The sequence below is a fragment of the Eurytemora carolleeae genome, unplaced genomic scaffold, assembly GCF_000591075.1.
Source record: "Eurytemora carolleeae unplaced genomic scaffold, Eaff_2.0 scaffold124, whole genome shotgun sequence".
Lineage (NCBI taxonomy): Eukaryota > Metazoa > Arthropoda > Copepoda > Calanoida > Temoridae > Eurytemora > Eurytemora carolleeae.
This window is the reverse complement of record NW_019396953.1, coordinates 370,603-382,846: the sequence shown is the minus strand read 5'-3', so window position 1 is coordinate 382,846 and position 12,244 is coordinate 370,603. Positions and strand designations below refer to the sequence as shown.

Genomic DNA, 12,244 nt, shown 5'->3' with positions numbered 1-12,244 from the left:
CTAACCTATAAATCCAACCACCACAATCCATCAGTTTTCGGGCGAACTTTAGGCTACATTCATCAACCAACCAACCAACCAACCAACCAACCAACCAACCAACCAACCAACCAACCAACCAACCAACCAACCAACCAACCAACCAGGTTCCTACCTCTGATTAAACATCTTCCTCTGTTCCTCTGTTTCCTGCCTACAGTTCCTGAGTATCCCTTGCCACTGTTCCTGTTGTTTAGCGAGGGAGCTCCTTAGCTCATCCCTCAACCTATCCTCCTCCCCTCTCATCTTCCTCTTCAACCCCTCAACCTCTTCTCTCAAGATATCCTCGGACCGAGCTGCAGTTTGAGCAGCAAGTAACTCAGTTCTAGATAATCAAATATTGAGAAAAATCTGCACATAACCCCATTTTTGTTCCTGCATATATGCAACTTAAAGGGACTTGGGACGTAATTTTAAGTGAGTCTATATTTAAAAAGTGACATGTTGGATTCACAATGGTACTCTTGAGACCTTTGTTTGATCATAAAATAATGAGATATCCCAATTTTTCTAGCTGAAAATAGAGATCCCGTAGCGATTTTATCATAATTGAAACTTCTGGAAATTATGCTTCAGAGGCATTGAAGGAAAATTTTACAATTTTACATTTTTAGGTGAGAAAAACGGCGATATGTTCCTCATTGTTACTCAGATAAAGCCCCTCTACAATTCTTTAAATTACTTTTGTAGCCCTTTAACAAAGAATATTTTTGCAAATGCTAATTCTTGCGCTTATTCAAATTTCAGCCTAGACATTTTTGATGCAGGGTATAAATCTATGAATAAATGGAACTACAGTGAGAACCAGAAAACTTTGGAGTAGAATGGAACTACAGTGAGAACCAGAAAACTCTGGAGTAGAATGGAACTACAGTGAGAACCAAACAACTCTGGAGTAGAATGACGTCTTATAGACTCAAATTATGCCTTTAAATAATATAATGGATACGACTATGAGACACAGCAAATGTTCAGTTTCGACAGACAAATTTCACTTACTAGGAGATTTGATATTATTATTATTATTATTATTATTAAACAAAACTTCTGGGGATATTCTGGTCCCCTAGGAAGCCACACCCATCAGTACTTCCCCTATCGATACGTGACCAACCACGCCTGGGGTCGTCTGTTTAAATTAAGTTACTAATATGGCCTTTTGCTTTGTAACAACATCAAATATTGCTTAAGTATTGCTTTAATGTCGTCTTCCTATTCTACAAAGTTTTGGTACTCACTGTACGTTTATTGTTTACCTGATTGAATCAATTTCAGTCTGATTCTCCTGCCTTCGATGGACTTCAGCGATCAGTTTTATTTCAAGCTGTTCCTTCTCCCTGGTAACAGCTGACAGCTTGCTGTTAAGCAGTTCCAGCTGACCAACACTCTCCCGAACAGCTGCGCCTTTCTTCTGCATCTCTGGAAGCTGTTTCAACCAGTTTAAACGAGCTTTATCCACCGCTTCCTCAATCTCCGCCTGAACAGAAAAATTTAAAATAAAATCAAATGAAAAACAATTCTCAACCCCCTCCGAGAAAATTGAAAAAGGTGGGTTTTTGCACTTAAAAATAGATTTTACCCGATGTTGTAAATTAAGTTGTTCTTTGAGCTCTTGTTGAATTTTCTCCAGTCTGACATTTACCGCCGCGTCCAGTTTATCTTGATCAAGAGAAACGTTTACCCTTCCTTCCTTTTCTATTGTTTCGAGTTTGTATATTTGTTCAGTAAGTTTCTCAACTTTGACGGACAATTCTTTATTTTCGTCTAGAGCGGAGGAAAGCTTTTCTTCCAGGGTTTTAATGGTTTTCTCGTCAGCTGTAGAAAAATTGCTGGATTTTACTTCCGCCATATTAGTTTTCAGATCCAGCTTCTTCCTGAGTTCAAGAACAGTTTTACTGTAAACATCTAACTCAATCTTCAGGCGTCGAACTTCACCTTCCATCAAACTAAAAAAAAACCATCAGAATGGATTAAAATTGATCAGAAATATTCATCTACCAGAATACTATCATGTCAAATACCAAAAATCATCGATATAACGAGTAAAGGACATTAACCCTTAATACTCTGGACGCGTAATAAAGTTTGATTAGTGTTGGCTGATTCAGAAAAATGTTTTTAATAGACGACAACGCAAATCACAACGTGTTTTACTATCCCTATATCTAAATTCTTTTCCTGCTATTCCGTTATAATAAAATTAAACTAACCTTTTAGTTTGTTCGACGGCATTACGACAATGTTCTTCATATTCCTCCCGGAGGCTGTCGATGGCCTCCATCTTGTCCTCGTTGTTATTCTCCAACATAGCAGTCATACATTTCTTAACCTTAACGTAAATACATTTGATATAGATTTTTGTAGGTTAGAAATATATTTTTTAACAAATCTAAACCTGAAAAATGTAAATTCTACAGAAAAAAAAGTCAATTTCACACAGCTTTAGAACGATTTTGAACTAAGCGTCTAATTTATTGTTCTTTTTTATAGCGCTTTTTTATCAGTAATTGAAAAGGAAGTTACATAACACTGACTTTACATATTAAAGTTTCCTTTTCCACTTCTTGACTATAACAAAAAAACCTGACAAAATTACAGCAATCTTTAAACAAATTAAATGTTAGAGTTAAAGATTTCTAATCTTTTAATCATAAAAAGTATGAAGCAAGGATTTGAAATCTATATAAACCAAGGAAATACCAATATCTTTGTAAACAAAAAAATCACCATGAGCACTGAGCAGCAATGAGTTTGTTTACGATTCTCTCAGACACTGCAGTACAATGTTTATGTAAACTTATTTGTTTACTAGAGTACAATTTTTATGTAAACAAAGATTTGGAAGTTCTTGGTGTATCTTCCTAGCAACTTCCTACCTCGATATTTTGCTTTTCTAGCTCTGTCAAGTTGTTTTGTAGATTCAGGTTCCTTGGTTTCAGTTCCTCCACCTCCTTCCTCAACCGTCCAAGCTCCTCCTCCTGGTTAATACTGGCGGAGACTAGTTCCTCACTAACCTTGAGTTTCCCCACCACCTCTCTCAACTCCGTGTTCAGTTTCAACACTTCAGTTTCCCGTTCCGACAACAACTTCTCTAACCTTGAAAGAGAAAAGAAAGTAAATATTTGTTGCCCTTGTAAATCAATATAAACCAGCCAATGCGAAAATTGGGATTTAATCTTTTATGATCCGTGTGAATCTAATATTTGAACTGTTCTAATTCCAACTCTACCAAACCGCCAGAGTTTTATCCAGGGGTATTTTTTAGGGGTCTTCATAACAAAACTGGGGAAATAACAGATTTTATTGTTATTAATATATTATTTACCCCCTAGAAAGTTTAAGAAATAATTAACATGTTAAACAATACATCACTTGCAACTAGTGGTTTAACCCACTCCATGATAAATTTACTTTCAACTATATTGATTTAAGAAGTACCCTTAACCCCCCCGTCCCAATACGTCACCTAGATATCTCTTCTCGTTTAGATTTATTCCCAGTCAGAGATCTATGAAGCTCCTCCTTTAACCTCAGCCCACCTGAACAATAATAATAACCTAAACATATCAATAAATAGAAATAATACCAAAATTTTGTTCGGAGAAACGGTAAAAGTATTATAGCTGATCTTGGGAAAAAATAAAAATAAGGCAACTTTTTTCATTCCTTTTAATACAATTTAATCAAAAATGCTTTTATTTTCCCCTAAAAACAATTTATTTTCTCAAATTCTGCGAATATAACAAAGACTTCTGAGGGAAAGCATGATTTTGAGAGGGGGGGGGGGGCGAAATGATTTTTAGATAAAATGTACACCCCTGAAAGTATTTTAAGTTAGTCTTTGTATGCTATAAACGATCATATTAAAACAAGGTACTGACTAGTATTGAAGCACCGTGATTTTGAAACTTGTGATCTTCAAATGTATAAATTCAAATAACCATAACACTTTAGGTTAGGGGTGATCCATAGGAAATGATCTCAAATAATGTGTTCATTCAAGTAGGAATCAATAGCGGATTATCTAAACAATTAATGAATATCGATATAGTTAATCTTTGTTGACGAAGTTGAGAAGTAGTTCATTTAGTTCAAGTAGTTCAACTATTGCTCGCTATCAATTAAACATGGTCTCTGATGACTCTCTATAGGTTTACCATCTGGTTTAGAAGAAGTACTAAGGCCCAGAGAAAGGATTGAATCTGATGCTTCTTCAGGATTAATAGCTTCGTACCCCGCAACCTGTAATAAAAATTTTCTAACTCAAAACTAAACTATGAAAAGAAAAAGCAATTTAGATAAGCTTTATTTTAAAAGAATTTATAAAATGTTCTTAGAAAACTTGGAAAATATTTTGTAATTCATCTCTTTTTATAAGCTGCAATGTATTGTATATAATAATCCTCATGTTTAGTGCTTCATCAATCATCATTAATGCGTCTTATTTTGTCACAGTGTCATATTTCAAGTAGTAAATAAATTCTTGCTAAACTGGAACTATACAATTTAAAAGGTAAAAATTACCTCAAGTTTAAGACTGGAAATTTCTGCGTGTAGTCTGCTTATCTGCTGCTCTAACTGAATATTCGTCTGCCTCATTTGCTCCAGATCAGACTCAAGTCTAACATTCACATTTTTTTATAATTAAAAAGAAGTCAACGAAGAATCATAGATTGATTGATTGATATTTGGACATACCTGTGGATTTTGGACGACTGGTCCAACTGACTAAGCTCGGATACCCTTGCTTTAGAGGCTGCTAACTTGTCGCTTAATTCCTCTGTAAAAAAATAAAAATAAAAACATATCGTTGTTTTTAGCCGAGGTATCCAGGATATTCAGCGGGCACCCAGGATAAACATTGGGTACCCAGGATATACAGCAACCCAGTATTTAGAGCTCCTCACCACCGTAGTTTATGCATTGAGAAAACGGTCTGCTTTGTCTTAGGAAAGAGACTTGAACAGGTGGACTGTTCAGAACAGATTTATTGCAAAATTAAACTTCTTTAACTCTTAAATGTACAAAGTAAAATATTTTTATCTTTTCATTTAAAATCGCAATAATAATAACACTGGCTTGAGAATATGAAAATGTAGATTTTAATATTTAAAATATGTATCTGAAAAAAATAAGCCTCACAAAAAGTTTTAGAATCTTAAGGGGGAAAGTAATACATTATGAACATTGGACAACAATTTTTAGAGGATTTTTTTCTCACGAAAATCTTTTAAATGACTATCTATTTAAAGAGAGTCATGCCCGGTTCACAACAGTACCCATTATATCTGATGTCTTTTGTGACTTTGTCTAACAATCTTTTCACTTTTTTAGCACTGTTTGTAAATTAAAAGCAATTTAAACTGGAGTAAATTTTGCTGCAATGCAATTGAGAAGTTTCTATTCTATCACAAGAGGAACGAAAAAATTGCAACAAAATTTCAAATCTATTTTTTTCTTCAAATTATTCTTAATTTTAATATTTTTAAAATATATTTTAAATTCGGTTGAAGCAGTCCCAATTTAGAGAATATATTTCCTAGCTCAAGTTACATCAAAATGATTTATTGATTCATTCAACCCTCCCAAGGTAATCTGAAAACAAACTTTAAGGAAGAGATCTTTTCCGTGTATTTATAGTTAATCTTGAACGCTTGATCTTGTTTTTCAATGTGGGCACTTATAAATCTGAGGACCAATGCTTGATACCTCAATTCAAGTTATCCCTGAAGGAAATGAACATCATGGGATGTCGTATCTAGGAATTAGATTAATTTATATATGGAGACCAATGCTTGATCCCTCAATTCAAGTTATCCCTAAAGGAAATGAACATCACGGGATGTCTTATCTAGGAATTAGATTAATTTATAGATGGAAACCAATGCCTTGATCCAAATATTCACAACACTAAAGTTTTGACTTCAAATTAAAAAAAAGGGGGACGAAAAGAAAACAAAAACTCTAATTGTAATTTGTATAAAAAGTACAAGGATCTTATATTACCTATTTGTCTGGTTTTCTCTTTTAGTGAATAATCATGGTCGTCTCTCAACTCAACAAATTTATCTCTGAAATTTTAACAAATAAGAATAACAAATTCGGTAGAATTTTATTTTTAGGAAGAAAAATGAAAACTAAAAAAGATCTTTTCAATAATTCAGAATTAATCTAAGTGAGGAAAATCTTTCCAAGAGCATTTATTTCACTTTAGTTGGGGAGAAAAATGATTTTCAAAGATTTTGAGAAAAAAAAAATTGAACATCATCTTGATGAACCTGACAAAAAAATGAATAAACTTTACACAGTTCAGCCATAAAAACCTTTTAAAATCACATGCTTAAAGGAAATTTTTTTTTGATTGGGGAGGGGGGCGGTGGCTGGTGAAAAAATATTTATCCCTGAACTATTTTCTACCTGAGAATGTTATATTCCCTGTCCTTTTCTCTAGCTGATGACTTGACCGTGTCTAATTCTACTCTTAGCTTCTGAACCTCGTTCTCATGCCTCTCCTTCATTGATCTAAAACAGCCATTTATTTTTTTAATTTCATTTCATTGTTTTCCATGTATTTCTTGTGACTACATAACTCGAATAAAAATTCACCGAAATCAAGATTAAAGGAAGTCAACACTACCTTAAAAAGCACCTCAGGCCTTTTAAAAAGTCCTTCACAACATATATTATAAATATATTTTTTAAAAACTTTGATTTAATTGTTTTGGGTAAAAGCGAATATTATATTCAAGTGACCCTCCATTTTGGAGGCGGGTGCTGGTGCATGGCGGATTCACAACGTCGTTCTTTTCTTGCTTTAAAAGTGTTTAATTCTGATAAATTCGAACATTCAATAACGAAAGCCAGAACTGACTGAAAATAATTATTTTTAAAGATTATAAACATGAATATATAATTCATATCTCACTAGACAACGCTTTTAAGAGTCACGTGAAATTTTCTCAACTGACCCTTTAACTATATCTACCTGACCACAGACCCTTTAACTTTATCTTACTATATCTTAAACTATATCTACCTGACCCTTTAACTATATCTTACTATATCTTTAACTATATCTACCTGATCCTTTAACTATATCTACCTGACCACAGCATCATGTTGTTGTCTAGCTTTGAGCACAGTATCTGAGGTTTGAAGAAGCTGAAGCTGTTTCTGTAGTTGTGTAACTGCTTCTCTATCCCCTTCATGTTCTCGCTCCAGACCATCCTATCAAATATAAACCAGTCATAACTCATTCTGTTGAAATCAAGCCCAAGTCCCCATCAGAAATAAGCATCTAAAAACAAATAATGTACCTATTGGTACTCTTAGTCAGAAATAACAGTTTCAAGTTGAAAAAAGCACCGTCTCAAAAGAACGTAAATGTTTTGAATCAGTGATGATACATGCGAGTTCAGTGCCAAATATTAATTCACATAAAATTATAATTTCTCCTCTTACCTTCTCCTCCTTCAACTTTTCTGTAGTTTCTCTTAGTGTATACAACTCATCCCGTAACAATTGGTTTTCTCTTCTGCTGTCACCTAACAGCTGCTCCATCTGTTGCTTGTCCATAGCTGTTGTGGCTGTACGCTGGCTAAGCTGTCGAATCTGTGATGTATGATCGGCTTTCATCTTTTTTATCTCAGCTTCCAACCGTTCAATTTCTCTAGACAAACAATATCTATTTTTTATTATTGTAACTGGTATTGAGTGCGAACAAGTTTTTACCGGAATTTTTTTTCCTAGTTTGTTTGAGATCATAAAGAAAACTTTTTTTTCACACCGAACGTAGTGAGGTGTGAAAATAATTTTATATTTATCACCCTGTCGTAGAGTAATTTAGTAACTTTTTCGACCTATTGTAGGACGATAAAGTTATTATATTGCCCTACAACTGGAAATATTAGGTGTAATAAATTAAATGAATCTAAATCTTTATCAGTAAAATCCGGGAAAATTCGACACATTCTCTATCTCTTAAACGCGGCACAACCCNCCCATTAGAAGGAATAGAGAAACTTTAACATCAAGCTGTTATACTTATTTTTGACATTTTAATCTTTCAAAAATCTATTTTCGTGCAAGCATTCTTATCTATTCTCAATTCTCAAGTTCAATTAGCAACATAACATTTTACAAAAAAAAAGAAAAAATGTAGGGTATGATCTTTTTAGGGGGGGGGGGATAGAGTTAGAAAAGGGTTAAATTTTACCTTCCCCTGGCGGTATAAAGAACCATTAGATCTGATTGTTCTCCAGGTTTCTCTCCAACACTTCTCTCCCGAACCTTCTCTGTGTCTGATTTATTAAGCTGATCCGGAAACTGTACAGTTTTACTGTACCGGCCCGACTGCTCTGTGTTGTATTGTACAGCGCCGCCATTGTCCCCGGCAAAATGGTGTCCAACATAATCATTATCGTGTCCGTCGATGTATCTGTTCTGTGAGCCATAATCCTGACCTTGTCCGGCCTGATATCCACCATAATCGCCGTAATCATCCGGTCCCCCGTCGAACGTTGTTTCTTCAACGGCTAAAGGTCTGAATAAGTTCTCATCTTGGGTCTAAAGCAAAGTTGCAATCTATCTTATTTTTTGTTTTACAATTGATTGATATGGTGGGGTAAACATTAATGCAACCTAATGTACGATTTTCTAAATAATTTAAATAAGGGTTTAATCTAGATTGGGTAATGATTCAATTTTGCTAAAAGTCTGATGATTAATAGAATTTTTAGGATTAAAAAAATATATTAACAACTTAAATATTTAACAGGGAGAATCTTAAATTACAGAAATGAAAACTTTATAGATTGACTTATGATTTATTAATGATTGATTCTAAACTCTGTTCCCCTATCCCTCCTATTTGCATAAGAAATCATGAAATAAAGAAATATCCTCTAGATAGTCATTGATTAATTGATTGGTTTATTGATTGATTGAGTTTACCTGGAATTCTTTATGATTATTCTGAATGAACGGTGTGCTAGTTGCGTATTTCGCTGGAACCTGAAACACAGCGCAAATTAATAATAATGATCATTAAAAATGTCCGCCTTTGCTCTATAATTCAAATTGGCTAGAATATTTAAGTCTTCATTCACCAAATATTGCATAAACTTTATAGAAGTCATAGTGTACATATGCTACGTATAGGAGACGTAAAGATTGCCAAAAAAAACATTTTTAAAAGATGTAGGACAAAGCAAGCGCGCCCATATATTTGTTTGGTCTCAAATTCGTGTTTAAAATGACAGTTTTAAGAGTTTTCACGGAAATTACCAGTTTTCCGTCGGATTTCAGAACTTCAAATCAACATTAATACGACTTATCTGAGTATGAGTATGGGGGGAGGGGCTGGATCTACCTGTCCAGGGGTGAGAAGATCTGAGTATGAGTGTTGTGGAGGGGGTGGAGAGTATATAGAGCTCTCATCACCATCCTGAAGCAAATAAACAAGGAAAAATATTATTTTTTTATAAAAAGCAATAAAAAACTATGAAATTATTAAAAAATTTATCAATATTTACTTCTAAATCCAGGTCATCAAAAGCACCCTCAAGCTTCTCTGCTAATTCTGCTTCTATTCTTCTTTGCTCTTCTTTATCATCCTCCTCCTCCTCCCGCTCCTGAACATAAAAATAAAAAGGTTTTTTAAACCGAAAAAACTGAAACTAGCAAAACCTTGCTCAAAAAAAGACTTTACTTCTTTAGGGGGGGGGTGGTNATTAATCCCTCTTATAAACTAAAGAATAAACCTGCTGATTGACTGTATCCAACTGCAAGGAAACCCCATTCTGAAACAAACTGAGCCCTGGGTTATCCATTCTCTTTCTGGAACAAAGTTTAATGATAAGTAGCATCAATTCAACAATTGAATCTGATGAAACGAGAGAGAGAAGTTTACATTTAAATTAACATGGACACGAACAGTTACTTCCGCCACCAACGCAGGAAACTGAGCAGGCAACAGGAAATTCGGAATTTTATTTTAAAAAACATTTTCAATTATCATCAAAACTAATAAAATGGCGGTATAAGATGTTTTTTTACTTATAACACAAATTGCACTCAAGTTTTTCATCTTTCCATTTACCAAATTTTAGTGATCAAGCAATAACAATATTTTAAATATTTCTGAAGGTCAAACATTTTGGGCCCGCCCCCCGTATTAAAAAAAAAACATTTAACAATTCCGTTTCCTGCTCAGTCTATGGAATATTCCTCTATGTGGAATAAAGTATTTGAAATGCGTTTTTCGTTTATCAGGTCAATAGGATTCCGTTGGAATATTTACAATACCTGTAAATATTTACGATAATTTACAATAATTCATCATGCAAAATTTAACAATACAAATTACTGCAAAAATTATGAAGGAAAATTACGAATTCTGTAGAAACTGTATTTTAAAAAAAGAATAGCATTCATTTAAATACTTGGAACTTTTTTAATTTGTAATACCCAAGTTGATTTGTTTTGTTTTATGAATGGGCTTTCTCAAATAGTTGTTTTTATGTCGTTGTAGTAAATTAAACCTAAAAACCGGTTTTAAGCGGACCATTTAGCCCGGAATAATACAATAATACAATCTATAAGATTGATAATTAAAACACAAGAAATACAATATTTTTATATGGTAGAGAATTATTGAACTGGGATTAAATGAACACAGTGGAATAATTTTTATTTACATTGTGTTTTTGTTTTAAAAATTCAAACCACCATACACTGGCAAATTTGAAAGTAACCTTATACTAGGCCTTCTGGTGATTTTGCCTCCCAAAAACCCTTGTATCTTTAATTTAAGAAAAATGTACGCTCATGTCACTTTAAGTAAATAAAAATTAATAATTCACAGCGAAATAATAAAATTTTCAGGAAAACATCAATATAAAGGGATCAAGGAGTCAAGGGTACCCTTGAAGGAACAGTCGAAGGAACAGTTGAAGGAACAGTTGAAGAAACAGTTGAAGGAACAGTTGAAGGAACAGTTGAAGAAACAGTTGAAGGATCAGTTGAAGGAATAGTTAAAGGAACAGTTGAAGGATCAGTTGAAGGAACAGTTAAAGGATCAGTTTGTTGAAGGAACAGTTGAAGGATCAGTTGAAGGATCAGTTGAAGGAACAGTTGAAGGAACAGTTGAAGGAACAGTTGAAGGAACAGTTGAAGAAACAGTTGAAGGAACAGTTGAAGGAACAGTTGAAGGAACAGTTGAAGGACCAGTTTAAGGATCAGTTTAAGGAACAGTTGAAGAATCAGTTGAATGAACAGTTGAAGGAACAGTTGAAGGGACAGTTGAAGGATCAGTTTAAGGAATAGTTAAAGTATACTTAAGGACGTTGTGTTTATGATGTGTTCGATTATGTTAAGAAATATGAAAAAGACGGTACTGGACATTTAGGCAACGAACAAAATAATCAAGATGTTAAGAACAATTTCGACTATACATTATACAAGGAGTCAATGATAGTGATTCATGACTCCTTTAAGAATTTAACAAAATTATTATAATACATTGTACATGGTTTACCATACAATTTGGGAAAAAAAGGAGGTAAAAAGTCGAATCCGCCAAAATGGTTTTGTTTTCATGAGAATCCCATATTCAGATTTGGAATCCCATATTCTGATATAGAATTTCATATTCTGATTTAGAATCCCATCTTAGAATCCAATATTCTGATTATGTGTCTGTCTTTTAGCTTCCTCCTCCTTCACCTTCTGCTCTATCAGATATTGAGCTGTGGACAAACAGTTCTTGGGACCTACAATATCGAATATTCGATGATCCAGGGTGTCCCACATTATGTCGGATCGTTTATAGACGTTAATTTTGATTTTCGGAACTTGTCAGTAAAAAAAAAAAGAATGAATCATCTTTAAAAAAATTGGATAAGCCTAATTTAAAAATTTACATGCAGAAAAGAACTAGATTTTTTTAGTAATATGTGTGAATTTTGGCTTTATAGCTTGGAGATAATCCAATATGATATGGGGCGCTTTGTACTCAAAACTAAGTATAAATACTAAAAAAAATTTGTTGGTGATATAAACACTAGTTCTGAAAGTTATGAAATCTGACAAACTTTGCGATTTTTAATTTATAAAATATAAAAATCGGTAATTATATTATTTTTTAGGAAATGTTAAAAAAAGAGACTTTTCCTTTCTTCTTAAAACCCCCCCCCCCCCCCCCCCC

General features: G+C 33.7%; 3 protein-coding genes across 3 annotated transcripts in view; 1 reads left to right on the top strand and 2 right to left on the bottom strand.

The window, feature by feature from the left end:
• Positions 1-149: 149 nt before the first annotated feature.
• Positions 150-9,922, bottom strand: LOC111710455 (centrosomal protein of 152 kDa-like). The gene is made up of 18 exons (XM_023484550.1): positions 9,801-9,922; positions 9,573-9,671; positions 9,410-9,484; positions 8,992-9,051; positions 8,255-8,604; positions 7,501-7,708; positions 7,142-7,266; positions 6,457-6,561; positions 6,046-6,110; positions 4,738-4,819; positions 4,564-4,660; positions 4,197-4,281; positions 3,506-3,578; positions 2,916-3,135; positions 2,250-2,368; positions 1,619-1,985; positions 1,296-1,516; positions 150-364 (listed from the first exon to the last, which is right to left on the bottom strand). Exons 1-18 carry the CDS (start codon positions 9,903-9,905, stop codon positions 151-153), a joined length of 2,670 nt encoding a protein of 889 aa, XP_023340318.1. The 5' UTR covers positions 9,906-9,922; the 3' UTR covers position 150.
• The window catches only part of LOC111710456 (RNA-binding protein Nova-1-like), an 8,917-nt gene continuing 6,546 nt past the window's right edge, over positions 9,874-12,244 (bottom strand). The window contains exons 12-13 of the mRNA XM_023484552.1: positions 11,376-11,810; positions 9,874-10,963 (exon numbers count right to left, since the gene is read on the bottom strand). Coding sequence (XP_023340320.1) covers positions 11,710-11,810 — 101 coding nt within the window. The 3' untranslated portion in view covers positions 9,874-10,963; positions 11,376-11,709. The remainder of the gene's footprint in view (positions 10,964-11,375; positions 11,811-12,244) is intronic.
• Positions 9,962-11,364, top strand: LOC111710474 (uncharacterized protein PF11_0207-like). The gene is made up of 3 exons (XM_023484575.1): positions 9,962-10,008; positions 10,942-11,083; positions 11,131-11,364. The coding sequence occupies exons 1-3, from the start codon at positions 9,962-9,964 to the stop codon at positions 11,362-11,364; spliced, it is 423 nt and encodes a 140-aa protein (XP_023340343.1).